Below are 21,332 nucleotides of genomic sequence, written 5' to 3'. Positions count from 1 at the left end.
GAATGACTTTCAGACGAGAGAGAGGGCAGTTTCCCCTGACTGACTTCCAGATAAGAGACAGCGGAGGTTCTTCTGACTGACTTCCGGATGAGAGAGTGGAGGTTCTCTTGACCGATGTCGGATGAGAGAGAGGGGAGATTTTCCTGACTGACTTCGAGGCGAGAGAGAGGGGAAGTTCTCCTGACTGATATCCGGACCAGACAGAGATTCTCCTGTCTTACTTCTGGATGAGGGAGAAGGGAGGTTCTCCTGAATGACTTCTAGACCAGAGAGGGAAGGTTCCTGAATGAGAGAGAGGGGAGGCTCTCCTGAATGACCTCCAGACGAGAGAGAGGGGAGGTTCTCCTGACTGACTTCTGGATGAGAGAGGGGAGGTTCTCCTGAGTGGTTTCTGGAAGAGAGACTGGAGCTTCTCCTAACTGACTTCTGGACCAGAGAGTGGATGTTCTACTGACCGACTTCCAGATGAGAGAGAGGGGAGGTTCTCCTGACTGACTTCTGGATGAGAGAGGGGAGGTACTCCTGACTGAATTCTGGATCAGAGAGTGGAGGTTTTCTTGCAGGAGAGAGAGGGGAGATTCTCCTGACTGACATCCAGGAGAGAGAGAGGGGAGGTTCTCCTGACTGACTTCCGGAGTTGAAACCAGGCAGGTGCTCAGCATGGCTATGTCAGCGCAAGGAAGCATCTTTACATTTGAAGGTGCTTGGGGAATGATGGCAAGTGGGAAGTGCCAACTACCTCTTCTCAGGTGTAACAACAGTGGTTGTAGTATTTGATCATTTCACCTACAGGCTGAGCAGATTCAGACAAATTGTGCCCAGCCGGCTCCAAGGGGCTGGTGTGAGCAGGACTCTGTCAGGATGGTCAGCAGGTGTGAGCAGGTGACCCACTGGGATGGTCAGCAGTTCTGAGCAGGTGCCCTGACAGGATGGTCAGCAGGTAGCATGTTGCAAGGGCCTGGCAAGGACAGTGTAGGTGAGCAGCGTTCCGGGGATTATTGCTGGGGTCCAGCAATGGGATGGATGTTGCAACTGCTCACAGACACACTCCAAGGGGAATTACAGGGGATTTGGAAAAAGTTGTAGGGACTAGCAGTCCCAGAGGGTCTCAGGGCCTGAGTGGACGGTCTGTCAGCCCAGGTCATGTGTCAATGCTTTCAGGAGGTCAGTACTTACCTGGGACACCCTGGTCCTGTGTTTAGAGGATGGGACAAGGGCACAGTGGGAGATGCGAGCTGCAGATCAGAGGAGGGGGCTGGACTGGAGAAAATCATGTGAGAATCACACATTCCTGTGTGGCTGAGGCCAGGGCCTGGGTGAGGTTCCAGAGCAACAGTGAGGATGTCACCCATGAGGGAGTGAGGCCCACCATCTCTCTGTATCTCACTCCACTCTTCTCTCTGTCTCTGTCTCCCCCATGTCTCTCCATGTCTCGGTCTTCTGTCTCTCTCTATCTCTTTTGTCTCCCTCTGTCTCTCCTCTCTCTCCCCTCTTGTGTCTCTGATGAATGCCATGGCTGCCAGCTGGGTAGAAGAGACTATGCCTTACCAGCAGGCTGAGGAGCAGCGGGAAGGACACTGGAGACTGTAGCCAGGGGAGGAGTGTTTCTGGAAGGAAGTCGGCGCTGGGAGGTCCAGCAAGGGTATGGAGGATGGCGGTTGGGTGTGGGCAGGTGGAGGCCTCAGGAGACCCTGGGCAGGTTTCCGGGCCAGCCGAGGGGTAGGAGCAGCGTGGAGTGGACGCAGCAGTGGATGCGCATGAGAAGCTGGCCTGGCACCCTCAGATGCCTCCAGAGTCTGTAGCTGGGGGAGCACTCGAGAGAAGTGGGAGGGTTTTCAAAGGGAAGTACTGAAGCTGCCTACAGGTTGATGCAGCCAAGAGGGGAGTTTAAATGTGAAAGAGAGAGAGAGACAGAGACAGAGACAGAGACAGAGACAGAAAGAAGGGAAACAATAGAGTAATGACCTCTGAATGTCACTCTCCCACTAAGAAAAGATGGCCGAACTGGTCAGAAGAAGCTTTTCCACAACTCTAGAAATTAATCAAAGTCTTCCAGGAACATAAGTTTTTCTGTGTTCTGGTTTTCCGTTGTTGTTTTGAGGAAAAGCCATTGAATTTTGTTAAGAACGGTGAGAATTCTGACTTTCCCCATATCGCTCCTGCTCTGCAACTCTGGGTGACCTTGAGCACCAGCAGTGCCACCCAAGGGGTGAACACAGCCGGGGCTCGCGGAAACCTCCTCCTCAGAGCACTGCCCTCACCATACGTGTCCTGCAGTTGCTTGGACACCTCTGCCTACGAGGCTGTCTGTTTGCCTTGACTGGAGCTCACCTGGCGTGAAGTCAAGGAGGGGCAGGTGGCAGACACAGAGCCGGCCACTCAGTGATGGAGCACAAGAGCATTTCAGGTGGAGGGCACAGGTGCAGGTCCTGAGGCTGGAGTGAAGCTGGTTGGGATCCCAGAAGGAAGATCGGGGATGGGGCAGGTGTGGGAGTGCCAGAGAGGAGGGCTGGGGACCCTGGATCTCACCCCACGGGCACTGACGAATTCTGGCTGCGTTTTGAGTTGGGGAAACTGCTCTGAGGTGGGGTGTTACTTTGTCTTTGAGCCACTATCCCACTGGCCTGTGAGTGATGTGGGACTAGAGACTGCCTCTTACATCCTCTGGACAGAATCCAGCCATCCATCACAGGTCCTGTCGTATGGGGCATTTGGGGAAAGAAAGAAGGAAGGAAGGAAGGAAAGCTAGCCGGGTGGCCGAAGCTCACGCTGTTGCACCTGTGCCCTTAGCATACTGGAGGCGGTGCTCTGATTTGGGATTTGAGGACTTTCCTGACTGTTTAGTTTAGAATCTGTGCCTGTTGGGCCTGACATGCTTCTAAATTCAGTACCCTCTTCCTCTCATATTTTATGTCAAATTTCTTTACCTTGGAAATTCTAGATCCTTTCTTCTGGGAAAAAAAATTGCATATTTTTGATGCCATAAAATATAATTTACTGGGAGTTACAGATAGCTTTTCCATTTAATCATTATTCATTTGTTCAATTTTACATTTCTTCTAACAATTTTATACCACTATGTTTCTCTCGGTTGTTAATTAGAGCCAGTGTGTATTCCAGGCATTCCTGGAGTCAGAACACACAGGTTCATTGTTTGCAAAGGTGAATGGGAGGTGCCAGCCTGTGCCTGCCCCCAGTATGCCCCAGTTTGCACAGTATACTCTGCGTTTGCACATTCTCAGAAGGCAACATATGTCCCCATATCTGGCTGGGGAAGCCGCTGGTGGCAGGGATGGTCCTCACCTGGTGATGATCTCTTTACTGCGTCTGTTAAATAATGTAGTCACTTTTATTAATTCTCAGTCCATCTATGCAGGAGAAAATACCTGAACAGGCATATGGTTGACTTTTAAAAAAAATAGTGTTTATTTATTTTTAGAGAGATAAAGAGAGAGACAGAGCATAAGTGAGTGGGGGCGCTAAGAGGGAAACACAGAATAGATGCAGGCCCCAGGCTCTGAGCTCCCTGATGAGGAGTAATGTGGAGCATCTTTTCATGTGCCTTTTGGCCATCTGGATGTCTTCTTTCAGAAAGTGTCTATTCATGTCTTCTGCCCATTTCTTCACTGGATTATTTGTTTTTTGGGTGTGGAGTTTGGTGAGTTCTTCATAGATTTTGGATACTAGCCCTTTGTCCGATATGTCATTTGCAAATATCTTTTCCCATTCTGTCGGTTGCCTTTTAATTTTGTTGATTGTTTCCTTTGCAGTGCAGAAGCTTTTTATCTTGATGAGGTCCCAATAGTTCATTTTTGCTTTTAATCCCCTCGCTTTTGGAGATGTGTCAAGTAAGAAATTGCTGCAGCTGAGGTCAGAGAGGTTTTCTCCTGCTTTCTCCTCTAGGGACTGATGGTTTCCTGTCTCACATTCAGGTCCCTTATCCATTTTGAGTTTATTTTTGTGAATGGTGTAAGAAAATGGCCTAGTTTCATTCTTTTGCATATTGCTGTCCAGTTCTCCCAGCACCCTTTGTTAAAGAGACTATCTTTTTTCCATTGGATATTCTTTCCTGCTTTGTCAAAGATTACTTGGCCGTACTTGTGTGGGTCCAATTCTGGAGTCTGTATTCTATTCCATTGGTCTATGTGTCTGTTTTTGTGCCAATACTATGCTGTCTTGACGATTACAACTTTGTAGTAAAGGCCAAAGTCTGGCATTGTGATGCCTCCTGCTTTGGTCTTGTTCTTCAATATTACTTTGGCTATTTGAAGTCTTTTGTGGTTCCATATACATTTTAGGATTGATTGTTCTAGCTTCTAGAAGAATGCTGGTGCAATTTTGATTGGGATTGCGTTGAACGTGTAGATTGATTAGGGTAGTATTGACATTTTAACAGTACTTATTCTTCCAATCCATGAGCATGGAATGTTTTTCCATTTGTTTTCATTTTTTTTTTCAATTTCCTTCATAAGCTTTCTATAGTTTTTAGTGTACCGATCCTTTACATCTTTGGTTAGGCTTATTCCTAACTATTTTATGATTCTTGATAATGATTGAAAAATTCCTGGTGTCACATGAAAGATTCTGGATGCGTGCACATTATGCCTGATTTTCTGCTAACTACCAATCCTAGTTCAGATCCCCTCCTGGGGGACCTTTACTACGTGGCTGTGTATTTAAGAAAAGGCGACAGTTCACAGAGCAGGCACAGAGCTGCAATGCATACTTAATGGCTTGTTCCGAGGAGTAAATTAAGCCTGGAACTGTCACTGTATTAAACTTAGCAGAGCAGGTCCTGAGCATTAAGGAGAGACATTTCTGAGAGAGAGGGTTCATTCTTTCACATTGACTCAATAGTAAAATATAGTGAACTCTGACAATGTGATTTAGCAAAGACTCTAAAACATAACATGTTGGAGTGGCTGTGTATCAAAAGTTATTTTTCTGTTCTATTACCTTTAATGAATAGCTTAGATCACCAAGTATATTCACAGAGCTATGGCCCAGTACATTTTTGATAAGGAGAAAAAAAGTACCCTGGGTTTTGGTGTAATGTTATATATGCCGACGTTGCATGCTCAGTGTCCTGTGCGTGCAGAAGTGCCTGTCCCCGCGCACAGTGTCCGTGTTTGTTTACACACAGGGGCACGTGAAGACTTTACCTGTGGGGCTTCGACTGAATCAGGATAGGTTTGATAATAAAGAGCTTTATTGTGTTTTTCATCTTAAATAAATAGAGGCGCACAAAACCCTTTCTTGGAAATTCACTGAAGGGAGACACGTCATCAAATTAGTCCCCACAAGGCCAGCTGTGAGGTGAAGTGGTGAATCTATCTCAGATGAGTCACTGCTCTGTGAAAATGCCTCAGATTATTTAGCCCATGGCCTTGAAAGGACTAACTGTCTCCCAATGCATAGTTTCAAGCAGAGTTCAAACCACCCATTCCTTATTTTCAGAGTTCAGGTGGGAAGTTTCCACTTGCCTTCTGGACTGAGTCTCTTCTCCCCTTCCAGCAGCGTCTTCAGCTGCTGGGCGGGGAAGACAGTCCGTCTGCCCCGAGGATGGGTCGGCCAGTGACTCCCCTGCTATAGGACCCCATCCTGTACCGGGGACCCCTCACCTGGGTGGAGAATCCTGGACAGGAATACTCTCCGTGGGGGTTGTGGTAAAGCCCTCTCCCCCACCCCCCGCAGGCTTCTGCCTGGTGTGGGTCAGCATGCCTCAGCTGGGACCACAGCTTTGCCGACTCCACGGTCACTGGAGGCACCCCCGCCACCACCCCTCTGGCCTTTCTTCAAGCTGCCCACCCCTCAGGGCTTTTGCTCTGACTGCACCTTTTAGCTGGAACACCCCAAGCCTGGTTGCCTTGTCCACATTCCTCTATGATTTTTCTATCTTCTGAATCTATGACCATTCATTCATTCATTCATTCATTCATATACTTATAACGTTTATATTTGAGAGAGAGAGAGACAGAGAGAGAGAGAGAGAGAGAGAGAGAGAGAGAGAGAGAGAGAGAGAGAGCACTAGCAGGGAGGGGCGGAGAGAGAGGGGGACACAGAATTGGAAGCAAGCTCCAGGCTCTGAGCTGACAGCACACAGCCTGGTGTGGGGCTCGAACTCAGAAACCATGAGATTATGAACTAACCTGAAGTCAGACAACTGATTGAGCCACCCAGGTACCCCGACACATATTTTTTTTAAATTTACTTATTTTGAGAGAGAGGGAGAGAGCAAGAGCGAACAATCAGAGTGCACATGAGTGGGGATGAGGCAGAGAGGGGGAACCCCAAGCAGGCTACACGCTGCCAGTGCAGAGCCCCACACAGAGCTTGAACCCATGAACAGTGAGATCACAACCTGAGCCAATATCAAGAGCGGACTCCCAACGGACTGAGCCACCCAGACATCCCACGTCCAATCCATTTTTTTAATGACTTCCTCTGGATGACAGTCACCAGGTATAGGTGTGTCTCTGAATGAGCAATATGGGGGGATCATGTTCTAAGCAGGGGAGACAGTATACGTTTCATGGACGAGGACATGCATCACACACAATCTGTCCTGTGCTAGGCACAAGCCAGGCATCACATATGTTCAGGGGCCCTCATTCGGGCTGTCATAGGCATTTGTCATGGTGTGCACCACGCTGTATGAGAAAAGACCTCTTCCACTCCACTGTAAGTTCTGCAGGGCAGAGCCATGCTGTTTTGATCTTTTTATACATAGCGTGGTGCCTTCTTCGCGGCTTCTAGAAAATACTTTCAGTAATCCATCCCACAAATATTTACAGAGCTCCTGCTGTGCAGCTTGCCTCATTCTAGGTACCAGAGATGGAGATAGGTGAGGCTGCCACCCCCTGGGGAATGAGGGGAGGAAAGGAGGCTCAGTCAACTAGTGCACCTGGGACCCACCATCTCCAGAGTCTCTGATCAGGCAGGCATGCCACGGGGTTTGAGAATGTGCATTTGCAGCAATCCCTGGAGCTGCTGCTGCCGGTGCATAGGACACTCGGAGAAGGGGACGTGGAAATTGAGGCCTGGAGGAGAGGAAGGGGGCAGAGTATTTCAGGGAGGGGCATGGAGGGCAAAGTCCCCGAGTAGGAACAACCCGATCACAACACCAGGAGCCCTGAGCCTGGCATCCAGTGAGAGGGGAGGAGGGACGTGACACACAGGGGATTTGGTGTCAGGTAGGTCCCCCAACCTGGGGCCACTGAGCTCAGCAAGGAGCTGATATTTTTGCAACAGCAGTGAGAAAGTGCTGTGGCCTGTTAAGCAGGGAGTGGCATCAGCTGATGTACATGACGGAAAACAGTGGCTTCAAGCAACACTGTTCTTCCCAGCTCCGGGCTCACCTGTGGTCTCATGGGGCTGAAGTCACGACACCCACATGCCGCATTCCTCTTGGAGGCTCCCAGGGAGACTCCCACCTCCTGGTCTCTTCCAGCCGCTAGCGGCCCTCATGGGCTGGAGTCCTCCTGCTCCTTGGTTCAGACCCATGACAGTGCACCCACCAGTCTTTCTCTGCTCCCTTTCCCACCTTCAGGGCGGACCCACTTGGGTGACCCAGGGTACTCTCCATATCCTGCGTTCCACAGACGAGCCATCTTTGTGGGGAGCACTGTTCTGCCCGCACATCTGGTTTACTTTGAAGTGAATACTGTGGATACAGTTCAGAGGTGTCAGCACAAGGGTCCCAAACTGGTCCAGGCATGGAATGGGCGGGCAGGGGTGCCATGAACTGAAGGACGAGGAAGATGAGGGTCAGAGTCAAGTCTGTTCAACCTAGCTCACTTACCAGTATACACACCAGGCTTTAGAAGCACATAAACTTTATTTTTTGAACCAGAAGATGAATCTTGGGCTCTAGTGTCTTAAGGAAATCCATCACTCTGTGGGCTGGCACTGATTGACCTGTGGGACAAAAGGAATCTGCATCAATTCTGGAATGTTTCATAAAGAGAAAAAAAGATGTTTGAAGACTGTGCTTGAAAGGAAGTGTGGATTCTGGGATGGGCACAGGCTGACCTGAGTTTGAATCCAAGTTGGCACCTCCTAGTTAAGATATTCCAAGAACTTGGCCGACTACCCTGACTCCTTCATCTGGAAATATGCCCTGAGAAATCAACCTGTGGGGTTGTCTAAGACTGGGCATGCTGTACATAAATGCCTCACAGCTCCTGAGAGTTCATTCTTACACTCTTCTGGTCTCTGTTGAGTTCTAATGAGTTGGAAAACATTTGTTCTGACATTAGTACTCTGAGGCAACGGCGTTTTCAGGGTGTTATACAATTACTGATCCAATTGATATGCCCTATGAAGGCTCCTCAAAGCAGCCAATAATTAAAAAATTAAGCTTTGTAAAAAAGTTCAGTATCCTTAAAAATATTTGTATTATTCGCTCTTCTTTATAGGCCAGCAGGTGTTAAGAAAAGTTTTATTTAAAAAAAAATTTAACTTTTTTTTTTGAGAGAGAGATAGAGAGAGAGAGAGAGAGGGAGAGAGAGAGAGAGAGAGACGGTGAGTGGGGAAGGGACAGAGAAAGAGGGACACACAGAATCTGAAGCAGGCTCTAGCTCTGAGCTGTCAGCAGAGCCCAATGTGGGGCTGGAACTCATGGACCATGAGATCATGACCTGAGCCAAAGTCGGACATTCAGCCGACTGAGCCAACCAGGTGCCCGAAGTTTTTCTCTTCTTTTTTTTTTTAGATGTTTATTTTGAGAGAGAGAGAGAGAGAGAGAGAGAGAGCGAGAGAGAGCAGTAGAGGTGCAGAGGGAGAGGAAGAGAAAATCCCAAGCAGGTTCCGCATTGTCAGCACAGAGCGCTACGCGGGGCTTGAATCCTGGGATCTCATGAACCCTGAGATGATGAACTGAGCCAAAATCAAGAGTCAGATGCTTAACTGACTGAGTCACCCAGGTGCCCCCCAAAAAAGTTTTTCTAATGAAGAATGTGGGAATCTCTGTGAAAGTCCAGCAGCCCTCTTTGAGAGGTAGGAAACGTTACGTACAAAAACAATACATCATCTGATGTTTTCCAAACTGCCTTACTTTCTCCTCCCGTGTTCTCATCTCTGTGTACTCTCCCATCTGGCGATGCGCACAAGTACTCATCAAAAGTCAAAGCCATATTCATGTTTGTTTTCTCACACGGTTGACAGTGAGTGAACAATTAGCAGTTGATTATGGTTTTAAATTCAGTCCCACCTCCTAGTTGCCAAGCATGACAGGCTTCACTACCCGCAGACACTGTGAGTTTATTTTTCTTTTGTATTCATGACACTCGCGATCTGAAATGGCCATTTTCATGTGTCCCCACTCCTCTTTGCAACAAATGAGTGGAGTCAGTTGCTTCTGGCCCGAGGTCTCGTTTGTTGTGCCAAATGTGACCCGGATGCCAAGTTCCGTCTCAGCATTGGCCTTTATAGCACATTGGACATAAAGAGACCCTGAAGGCCCTTATCTGCGGTCTGGGAAGGCGCCAGCAGTGCACTACCATGGACAGCTGCCTGAACTCGCCTCCTGACACTTTATGTCTGGGGATGCAGTGACCACAGGCTGTCCCTCCCACACAATGTTTGCTGATGAGAGGGGACAGCTCCACAGGCTCTACTCCAGCATGGGGGTATTGACGAGATGATTCTTGGTTTTGGCAGGGTTTGGGGCCAAGGAATTTCAAATACCTTTACTTTCCTTGTGATTATTAATGCAGAACCTTCAGGTTGCTGAGTATAGCATTTAAAAAAAATTAATGTTTATTTAGTTTTGAGAGAGAGACAGAGTGCAAGTGGGGGAGGGGCAGAGAGAGAGGGAGACACTGAAGCAGGCTCCAGGCTCCCAGCTGTCAGCACAGAGCCAGATGTGGGGCTCCAACTCACAAACCGTGAGATGGTGACCTGAGCCGAAGTTGGACGCTTAACTGACTGAGCTCCCCAGGCGCCCTAGTGTGGCATTTTTAACCACTATTTAAAAATATTATAAAGGTAATATATACAATATAAGACTTTTACAAAGTCAAATGTAGAGAAGAAGGTAGAAGATCGATGCTACACACAGGAGTGGTTTCTACCGTTCTAAGTAGGATCTCAAAGATGGGGAGGATGTAGAAGCCTAAGTTAGGGTTCTCTCCACCCCTTCCACTGTGTGCTCGTTTTCTACACTTGACCTTCCACTGTGTACTCATTTTCTACACTTGATCTTAGCCAAAAGGGTGAGAAGCAATGTAAGTTTATTTTCTAGAAGTAGTATTTTTAGCTTTTAGCTACTTTATTTCTTATGTACCTTTATAGAAATACGTATGAATTTACCACAATGTCATCTATATAATACATCTCTATGGTACTTATAAGGCATCTCCATATGTATACATACGCACATTTGAGAAGCCTGATTTAGATGAACGTTTCCCATTCTAAATGCACCTTTTTCCTTATCCGATCTTGAATATTTCATATGTACAGAAGAGTGCATATACTGGGTGCATTCCTTAAAGAATGGCAATGAATGGATTCTCTACCCTACTCAGGGAACACAAAGAAGCCCATGAACACCCATCAACTGTACCCCTTCTCCTGTTACCCCAAATGCTATAATTATTTCTTTGCTTTTCTTATAATTCATGACATATGCATACATCTCCCCCCAAAAAACTCAATATTTTCTTTTACACACATGGAATCCTCTGTTGTTCTGCAGTTTTCTTTTTTGGGGGTAGAATATTTTTGTGAAATTAATCTAGATTGATGGATAAAGGCAGATATTTGGATTGGAGATAATATGGGCCAATCAGGGGCGATCGAGGATGCTGACCGGGACGCTGAGAATAAACATGCCCCTGAGGTTCCCATGGCTCATCTTCAACGCATCTGGTTGGACCAGAACCCCGTGCTGTCCCCACACAGCACCACCCCTCTGGCCTGGGCCACCAACATCACTCCTGCCTGGGTTATGGTAGCCAGCCATCCTCACTGCGCCCCCTGTACCCATGTTCATGTCCCATCAGCCTTCAGAGCATCGAGGGACACATTGTATCTCAGCACAGAGCCCGTCCGTGGACTCTCATGTCACCCCAAGCAGAAGTCAGGGTCCCTACAATCCTCTCCACGTCCTGACCCTGATTCTCCTGGACCTCTGCACCATACCCCTCCCTGCCCTGCAGCCTCCAGCTGCCCCCGACACTCCTCCCTAACCAGCTTCCTGCCAGCTCACTAGTCTCTTCTAAAATGTAAAATGGGGCACCTGGGTGGCTCAGTGGGATAAGTGTTCAACTTTAACTCAGGTCATTCATGATCTCATGGCTGGTGGGTTCGAGCCCCACGTTGGGCGCTGGGCTGACAGCTCAGAGCCTGGAGCCTGCTTTGGATTCTGTGTCTCCCTCTCTCTCTGCCCCTTCCCTGCTCCCGCTCTTTCTCTCTCTTTCTCTCTCTCTCTCAAAAATAAATAAACATTAAATTAATAAAAATTTTAAAAAAAAGTGTACCCTTCTGCCGAGGGCTCCTTGAACCATCCTCTAAAGAACTACATCCTACTGCCCTCTCCCCCAGCTCCCTGCCCCGTGTCCACGGTATGTTTTCAGTACTACTTGTTATCCGCTAACATATCATGTAATCTAGTCATTTGAGCTGTTAATTGTCTTTCAGAGCAGAACAGAATCTCCTGCTAGAATATTAGTGGGGAGTTGTGTTTGTTTTATTCTCTGATACATGTCTAGCGTGCAGAAGAACATGGGGCACGTGGTAGGTACTAAATCAGTCTGTGTTGTATAATTGAAAGGAGGAATAAAATGGGACAGCCAAGTGTGCCCCGGATGTTTGTCTGACTGCGTTGGTGATGTGGGCTGCAGGTAGAGCCATAGGACAGAGATGGACACATAGCTGGTGCTGGTAGCCTGAGTGAGCTCAACTGGGAATGAGCAGTGGTGCAAGAAGAGGATGGAACAGTGACTGTCAGGGTAGGAGGTGTCCCAGTGAGTGTGAGCCCTGGGGGCAGAGGAAAGAACATGCAGGGTGCCACCCTGGTGACAGTCTGACTGTGAGATTTGGTGATGGTATCCCTCGGGTCTTGCTCGAGGAGGTGATGGGAATAGGGTATGTGAACGCCCTTCGGTGGGAAGGTTTCAGGGAAAATGGGAGGAACACAGGTGGTGACATTGAGTATGGTCACAGCCTCTGAGACCTTTTCCATAAAGGGGAGAAGAGAGTGAGGTACCTGCTGTGGGAGAAGGGAGCTTACATGGTTTGTTCAAGGTGGGAGGCATTTTTGACACATCTGTGGCCAGAAGGAATTCTGTAGAGAGGCGAGTTGGTAATGAAAGACAAGATGACTGTGGTTGAGAGGTGGCCTTGAAGTTGTGAGAGGCCCAGGCCCCTGGTGTCCACACAGGGTCCCCAGCCTCCGCAGGGCACACGGGTGTGTGTTTGCAGGAGTGAGCAGGTGGAGGAGACATGGGGACATGGGTGCCAGGTGAGCGATGGCTGGGAGGACCTGTGTCTCTTTCTTGTTGCTTCTGTCTCCCTTGGTGATCTGGGAGGGAAGGCCGTCATGGGGAGAGGGGAGGCCAGCAGCCCCTGGCCCTTGCAAGATGGGTGGCCTTGAGTCCTGGAGCGACCTGGACACATGTCTGTGCTGGCCTACTGCCACGGTCAGCTGGGTGGGTGCAGACACATGTAGGCAGAGCATTTGGGTTAATCAGGGCAGGGGTCTTCTGGGGACATAGGGCATGTGGGCAGAGGCCAAGGGGGTTGACTGCTCAGGAGGTATCAAGCTGCATGAGGTAGGAAGGCGAGGGACCCTAGACAGGCCCCCAGATCTGCATCTCAGAGACTCTCAGAAATGGCTGGGGTTTGGCTGTGAAATGACCAGAGCGGGTGAGTCGCTCTGATACGTGTCTAGATACATGTGGTGTTTCGAGAGTGCTGTGCTCGACATGATTGTAGGGAGGTGGTGTGGCTTCACCAGCCACAGGGTTGGGAGAGAGCTGTGGGGATAGGTGACTGAGGCATGGAGGGTGAGGTTACTGGAAGAGAGAAGCCAGGAGCTATACCCAGAGTCCTCAAAATGCTGTGGCTTGAGCATGTTGAGGGCAGAGGTGGGCTGGCTACTGGGACAGGCATCCATTTTCTGAGGTTACTGTTATGGGGAATTAGGATGTTGGCTGAAGGAGTTGGAGAGTGCTTGTGTGTCCTTGTGTTGGAGGTGAACAGAGAGGATATGAGAGTCACAGAGCGACAGTGACAATGGCGATGGTGCTACTCACTGTCCTTAGTCACTTAAAAGCACTGGTTTGGTATGTTTTTCATGACAACCTGAGGAGGAGGGCGCTGTATTACCCACAGGTTGCAGACAGAGAAACTCTGGCACAGAGGGTTTACATCACTGGATTGAGATTGAATAGCTCATCAGAAATGCAACTAAGTCCGCACCCCAGAGATCAGATTTCAGAGCCCATGTTCTCATGACTTGGCGTCCATCCTGGACCCTACCTGCCCGCCGTGCCTGTGCACCCCTCTGAGGGAGGATGACGGCCAGGGAGCACAGAGCAGGTTGCCTAGCCACACGGCATCTCTGGTGGGCTCAGGGCTCAGGGTCACCGTCTGCAGAGCCAGCTGCATCCAGCAGAGCGGGACACAAGTGCATGAGCCCAGTGTGCACTCAGCCACTACTTTGTTTCCCCTCCAACGTTCCACTGTACAAACTTCACACGTACGGAAGAGCTGACGGAATTTTACAGTGAAAGCCTGCATGACATTCCTCCATGGAGCTTTCACTATTCTTGTTTTATCACAGCTTCGTCCATCTCTCTATCCCCTCCAAGCATCAAACCATCATATGCTTTTTATGTATTTCAGAGTCACTTGTGGAAGTCAGGGCACATTTCCCTGGGTTCTTCAACATACGTGTCATAAACTAGAGTTTAGTATTGATTTAGATTTTTTTTCTTTTGAGGTAAAATTTGCATAACACTAAACGCACACATTTCAAGTGAATCATCCCATTTCGCTCTGACAAATGCACGTGTGTAAGTAACCCAGACTCCTGGCGAGACTCTGAACATCCCCCTCACCACAGAACGTTCCCTTCTGCCCATCTCCCATCACCTCCCGCTCCCTTCCCACTCCCCGGAAGCAGCCGCTTGCTGGTTATTTTCCACCGTGGATTGTTTTTGCCTGTTCTAGAACTTTGGATAAATGGTACCATACTGCGTGCTGTTTTCTGTAGACTTGTTTCACTTGGCATAATGATTTTCAGGATTCACTCAGGTTATGTACCTACTCTGTTCGATTAAGTTACTGAGCCCCAGTCATTGTGTAGATAGACACACAGATTGTTTATCCATTCTCCCATTCACTGATGTCAAGATTATTTTTAGTTTTTGGCTCCAGTGAATAAAGCTATGGGGTGTGTAAGTCTTTTGTGGACACCTGTTTTTATTTTCCCTTGGGAAAATGCCTGGGCTGCAGAATTGCCAGGTGTAGCTTCGTTAGAAACACTGACTGACAGTTGGGGCACGTCGGGGCTCAGTCGGTGAGGCATCTGACTTGGGCTCAAGTCATGATCTCTCAGTTCTTGAGTTTGAGCCCCGCATCGGGCTCTCTGCTGTTCAGGGCATAGCCCACTTTGGGTCCTCTGTCTCCAGGTTTCTCTGTCCCTCCCCTGCTAATGTGCTCTCTCTCTCTCAAAATAAGTAAATAAACTTTACATATAAAGTTTATTTACTTATTTACTATATATAGTAAACTTTATGTAAAGTTTATATAAAGTTTATAAAGTTTATATATAAAGTTTATATATAAAGTTTGTATATAAAGTTTATATATAAAGTTTGTATATAAAGTATATAAAGTTTATATAAAGTTATATAACTTTAAGTTATATAAAGTAAACTTTATATAAAGTTTATTTGATATATATATATATATATATATATATATATATATATATATATATATACACATACACAGAGAGAGAGAGAGAGAGAGAGAGAGAGAGAGAGAGATGGATGAAACACTGACCAACAACGTGTGAGAGCCCCAGTCCTTCGACACACACATCGACATTTAGTGTTGCCATTCTTTCAGTGGTAGTCATTTCGAGAGGGTGTGGTCGTTTCCCATTGGAGTTTCAGGTGTACTATAGAGTAAGTGATTCACATCTCTGTACATGACTCCGTGCTCATCATAAGTTTACTCTCCATCCCCATCACCTGTCTCACCAATCCCATTACCTGAGTCCTCTCTGGTGACCGTCAGTTTGTTGTCTAAAGTTAAGAGTCTGGTTTTCTTGTTTGTCTCTTTTTTTCTTTGTTTGTTTGTTTCTTAAACTCCACATGAGTGGAATCATATGGTATTTGTCTTTCTCTGAGTGATTTCACTTAGCATTATACTTTCTAGCTCCATCCATGTTGTTGCAAATGGCAAGATTCCATTCTTTTTTATGGCTGAGTAAAGTTCCATTCTATGTGTATGTATATATAACATATACACATATATCCATGTATACATATATGTACATAGACCAAGTCTTCTGTATCCACTCCTCTATTGATGGACACTTGGTCTGCTTCTGTATCTTGGCTATTGTAAATACTGCAATAAACATGTATCTTTTTCATTTTCTTTGGGTACATATCCAGCAGTAGAATTTACTAGATCATATGGTAGTTCTATTTTTATTTTTCTTTAATGTTTATTTATTCTTGAGAGAGACAGAGAAAGAGACACAGAGTGTGAGCAGGGGCAGAGAAAGAGGGAGACACAGAATCCGAAGCAGCCTCCAGGCTCTGCGCTGTCTGCACAGAGCGCGATGTGGGGCTCGAACTCACAAACCTGAGCCAGTCAGACACTCAACCAACTGAGCCACCCAGACACTCCACGGTAGTTCTGTTTTTAATTGTTCAAGGAACCTCCATGCTGTTTGCCACAGTGGCTGCACCAGTTTGCATTCCCACCAATAATGCATGAAGCTCTCTTTTCTCCACATCATAACCAGCACTTTATTTCTTGTGTTTTTTATTATAATAAGCCTTGAAGTCAGGTGACTTTCAATGTTGTTCTTATTTTTTGAGATTGCTTTGGTGATTCTAAATTATTCACATCTGCACACACATTTTTAAATAAGCTGGTCAGTTTCTCAGAAAATTCTTCTAAGATATGCTTGAAATCTTGTTGAATTCATAGATCAGTTTAGAAAGAATTGATATCTTAACATTATCAAGTCTTCGAAGGTATATGTGCATGCTATACGTTTTCATTTATTTAGGACTTACTTCATTTCTGTCAGCTATATTTGAAAGCTATCAGTGCATTCATTTCTGTCAGCTATATTTGAAAGCTATAGTGCATATGTCATGTGGATTTCATCAAATTTATTTCTAACCATGTTTCTATTGTAAATGGAATATCGTGAGTTTGTTATTTAAAGTTTCAAACTTAATATTCTACTTGTTTGCTAAGTACAATTGATTTTATCTATCTATTTATTTATTTATTTATTTATTTATTTATTTATTTATTTATTTATTTTTGTAGTGAGCTTGTATCCTGTGATTCTGCTAAATTGTCTTATTAGGTCTAACGGTTTGTTTGGTTTGTTGTTGTTGTTGTTGTTGTTGTTTTGTAGATTCCATAGGATTGTCTCTGAAGCGGTCTTTGTCCCACTCACTGGCCCAACACTGCCATCTCATGTAGAGCAGAGTTGGCAGAAGTGGGTATGTCTGCCTTGCTCCTGATCTCATGTGTGCTAGCCTTTCATAGCTCACAGGTATGATGTGGCAGTAGGGTTTCTGAGATGCTCTTCAGTAGATCAAGGAGACTCCTTTCTGTTTCTGACAGGTTGCAGACAGTTCTTAATCGTAAATAAGCACTGAATTTTGTCAAAAGTTTTGTTCTTTATCGTACTGATAGGGTAAATTATGTTGACTTTGGAATGTGAAGATGTATTTGTGATCCAGGGATAAACCACATTTAGTTGTGACATGCCTCCCAGTTTGTGTATTTCTGCATTCAAGGTGTTCATGTTGGCCAAGGAGTGTTACGTTCACGAGGGATATCGGTCTGTAATTTCCCTTTTTTATATCATCTTCATTAATTTTTGATGTCAGGGCTGTGCTATCATCATAACATGATTTGGAAATTAATATCCTCGCATTATTATTTTCTATAAGAATTATGTACAAATTGTGCTATTTCTCCCTTAACCTTTTTAAATGTTTATTTTTGAGAGAGAGAGAGAGAGAGAGAGAGAGAGAGAGAGAGAGAGAGAGAGATACACACAGAGTGTGAGCAGGGGAGGGGCAGAGAGAGAGGGAGACACAGAATCCAAAGCAGGCTCCAGGCTCTGAACTGTCAGCATAGATCTCGACACAGGGCTCAAACTCACAAACCATGAGATCATGACCTGAGCTGAAGTCAGACACTTACCTGACTGAGTCACCCGGGCACCCCTCTTCTTTAAATATTTGATGAGATTCACCAGTGAAACCATGTGGTCTTGAGGTTTTCTTTGTACACATGGTTTTGCTAACAAATTCAGTTCCTTTTAAAAGACAGAGATCTACCCAGAGTTTCTGCTGCATCTTGCCTCAATTGTGCTAAATTTGCATTTTCAGGGACTTTGTCCAGTTTGTCTAAGCCTTCAGATTTCATTCATGCAATGTAAACTTCCAGTATTCCGTATTTCCCGTGTACACTTGTAGAATACAAGTGAGGATGGCACTCCCTTTATCTGTGGTATCAGGAGCGTGTGTCTCTCTCTTTCTCGGTGGACCAGTTTAGGTAAGACCAGTTTTGTTCACCTTTTCAAAGAACCACATTTGGGCACTATGAAATGTCTCTATTGCTCATCTGGTTCCTGCGTCCTGGATTTTTATTGTTATCCTTATAATTCCTGTGTTTACCCAGCACTCTGTTTTCTGGGTATCCACAGGTGGAAAATTTTAGGTCATCAATTTTAGACCTTTCTTCTTTTCTAATATAAACATTTAAGGCTATCCATTTCCCTCAAGTACCACCTTGTCTGATAGGTTGTATGTTTGTTTCCATTTGATTTTGAAATACTTCCTAATTTTTCCCTTGACCCATGGATTAATTAGAGGTGTGTTGTTTAATTTCCAAATACGGAATTGTGTTTTCTAGGAATCTTGTTATTGATTTTTAATTTAATTCCGTTGGAGTCAGAGAACATACTCAGTATATCTCAGTACTTTTAAGTTAACTGATACTTAATCTGTGGCCCATTGTGGGGTCTGTCTCGGGGAGCTCACTGCATGCCCTTGTAAAGAACATGCCTTCTGCGGTTGTTGAGTGTGGTTGGTGTTCTGTAAGATCCATGAAGTCAAGGTGTTTGCTAATGCTGCTCGTATCTTCTAGTATACATTTATGTATTTGGATGGTTTTGCAATTCCCAAACTGTGTCCAAACTGATGACCTCGGGTGTTGTAACGAACCCACAAGTGTACCCTGGCATATTTAAACATGCTGATGTCTGTCAGACTCTGTGTGCGTTGGTGCTGGTGAGTCTTGGGGTCGATCTCCCAAAAGTGGACATAGACCATTATACAATATCAAAATCTCATATTCATCAATATCACCACTGACTTATTCAGAAAAATCATTCAGTATTGGGTAGCTGTAAAGTTCATGGAGAAAAATGGAAGTTTTCCAGATTCTTCTCTTTTTCATTTTTTAAATTTTTATTTATTTTTGAGAGAGAGAAAGAAACAGAATGTGAGTAGGGGAGGGGCAGAGAGAGGGAGACACAGAATCCGAAGCAGGCTCCAGGCTCTAAGCTGTCAGCACAGAGCCTGATGCAAGGCTTGAACTCATCAACCACGAGATCATGACCTGAGCCGAAGTTGGTCCCTTAACCAGCTGAGCTACCCAGGTGCCCCGACATGTTCCAAATTCTAATTCTCTTATCAGTTCCATAGACCTAGGTCTGAAACACCACAATTTGTCTCCTGTCATTTTTTTTTTGTTTGTTTTTCAAGTAAGAATAGTGGTCTCCAAAAAGGCATCGGTTTAATAAGCAACTCACACAATCACACAAATGTGTTTTCTTAGACAGCTGCCATTGCTGCAGATGTGTTCCAGAAGTACTTTCTGTCACATGGGCAGCAAAAGGGTATGTAGTCAAGTTTTGAGATATCATAAAGTTAATATACCCCCAAACTACTCATCTCTACTCCTTTTTCAAGAACATTTTCAAGAGACACCAGCTGTGTGTGCCATTGCACGGTGAGTGTGTGGCAATGTGGAGTGATTGCTGGCAGTGCAATCAGGAGGGGCCCCTGCCACATCAGATCACCTCTGGTTAGAGTCCGTGAGATGTGGGTCCAGTCTTGGCCTCGCTCACCAAGAGTGTGACCTTGGGCACATCTTTCTATGCCGAGACATAAATTTGCACCTTACACAACATTTGTGAACATTAAGCATGCAAAGTATATCAAATATCCAGCAAAGAACCCGATTCATATGAAACAGTTGAGAACTGGTGGTGGTTCTTGCTGGTTTAAAATTAACAAAGGGAGGGGTGCCTGGGTGACTCAGTTGGTTGAGCATCTGACTTTGACTCAGGTCATGATCTCACTGCTTGTGAATTTGAGCTCTGCGTCAGGCTCTGTGCTGACAGCTCAGAGCCTGGAGCCTGCTTTAGATTCTATATCTCCCTCTGCCTCTTTCTCTCTCTCTCACACACTCTCTCTCTCTCTCAAAAATAAACATTAAAAAATAAAAAAATTATATCTATATATCTATATCTATATCTATATCTATATCTATATCTATATCTATCTCTATATATCTATATATCTATATATCTATATCTATATCTATATCTATATCTATATCTATATCTATATCTATATCTATATCTATATCTATATCTATATCTATATCTATATCTATATCTATATCTATATCTATATCTATATCTATATCTATATCTATATCTATATCTATATCTATATCATCTATATCTATATCTATATCTATATCTATATCTATATCTATATCTATATCTATATCTATATCTATATCTATATCTATCTATATCTATATCTATATCTATATCTATCTATCTATATCTATCTATCTATCTATCTATCTATCTATCTATCTATCTATCTGTATATATATATATATTCATGTATATGTATATATCCCCAAAGTGATCAAGAGCCTGGACATTAGACCCAGACCATCAGAGTTTGCACCAAGTCCCCTTTATTTATTAAGTGTAACTTTAGAGAAGTTACCTAATTTCCCTGAACCCCAGTGTCCTCATTGGTAAAGTGAGAAACAGTCATATGTGTTGCATGAGATCATTGTGAGGGTCGAAGTGGTTAACATTCTGGAATGTTAGAACAGGGCCAGCCCATAGCCAGAGCCGTGCATGTGTTAGCAGTTGGTGTCACTAGTATTATTAAAACCATCACTGTGCTGTTGTCTTATGCTTATCCAATGGGCAGGGATGCTGGTGCTCAGAGTAATTAGGTGTCTCAAGTAAGGCCACATGGCAGAGGAGGTGACGTGTGCACCCAGGTCGGTCTGTCTGATGCAGAAGGAAAACCATAATCCTGTGAGAAGAATGAGAGTTTCACAGATTCTTGAGTCAATGCTCTTTCTTTGAGACCGCATTACCTCTTACTTCGCTTTTAAGAGGCACGATCTAATGGAATATTATTCAGCCATAAAAGAGACAGTATCGACATGCTACCACGTGCATGGACCTTGAAAATGTCGTACTGAGTGAAAGGAGTCAGACCCAAGGTCACATGCTCTGTGATTCCACTGATAGGAAATCCACAGAGACAGAAGAATGAGTGGTTTGCAGGGGCTGTGTGAAGAGAGAATGGCGTGGCTGTGTAATAGGTCAGGGTTCCTTTTGGGGTGAGAATGTTTTAGAACTGGATAGGAGTGGTGGTTGCACAGCACTATGAGTGTACTAAATGTGGCTGAATTAGACACTTTAACAGGGTTGGTTTTAAGTTATGTGAATGTCACCTCAATAGAAAAGAGTAAATGGAGATCGGAAAAGCAGGTCCCCATCCAGGCTGACACACCAGGAGCAACAGAGGACGCTTCTCCCCAAGAGCTGTGTCGTTTTCCTATCACCCAAGGTTCCCGCCTGTGACATTGCAACATGGCCAGGTGGTGACACTGCCGAGTGTGACTTGGAGCATGAGAGCAGACTCTGGTCCATGAAAGTGGGTCCTTCCAACATGGGTGCAAGGATCAGCGTTGGTGTTACCACCCCTAGGACAGCACAGCTGTGAAGAGCCCGGGCTCTGGATGCAGACGAGTCCAGTGTGGATCCCACTGAGGCGCTTTCC

At 45.5% G+C, this 21,332-nt stretch overlaps 1 protein-coding gene across 1 annotated transcript in view; it reads left to right on the top strand.

The window, feature by feature from the left end:
• Positions 1 to 12,722: 12,722 nt before the first annotated feature.
• LOC145715042 (uncharacterized) overlaps positions 12,723 to 21,332 on the top strand; it is a 125,434-nt gene continuing 116,824 nt past the window's right edge. Inside the window, exon 1 of the mRNA XM_081794625.1 lies at positions 12,723 to 12,870. Within this exon, the coding sequence (XP_081650751.1) occupies positions 12,723 to 12,870 (148 nt within the window). The remainder of the gene's footprint in view (positions 12,871 to 21,332) is intronic.

The sequence above is a fragment of the Panthera onca genome, chromosome Y, assembly GCF_046562875.1.
Source record: "Panthera onca isolate mPanOnc1 chromosome Y, mPanOnc1 haplotype 2, whole genome shotgun sequence".
In the NCBI taxonomy this organism is placed as follows: Eukaryota; Metazoa; Chordata; class Mammalia; order Carnivora; family Felidae; genus Panthera; species Panthera onca.
Note: the sequence above shows the minus strand (reverse complement) of the source record. Positions and strands in the feature narration are given on the sequence as shown.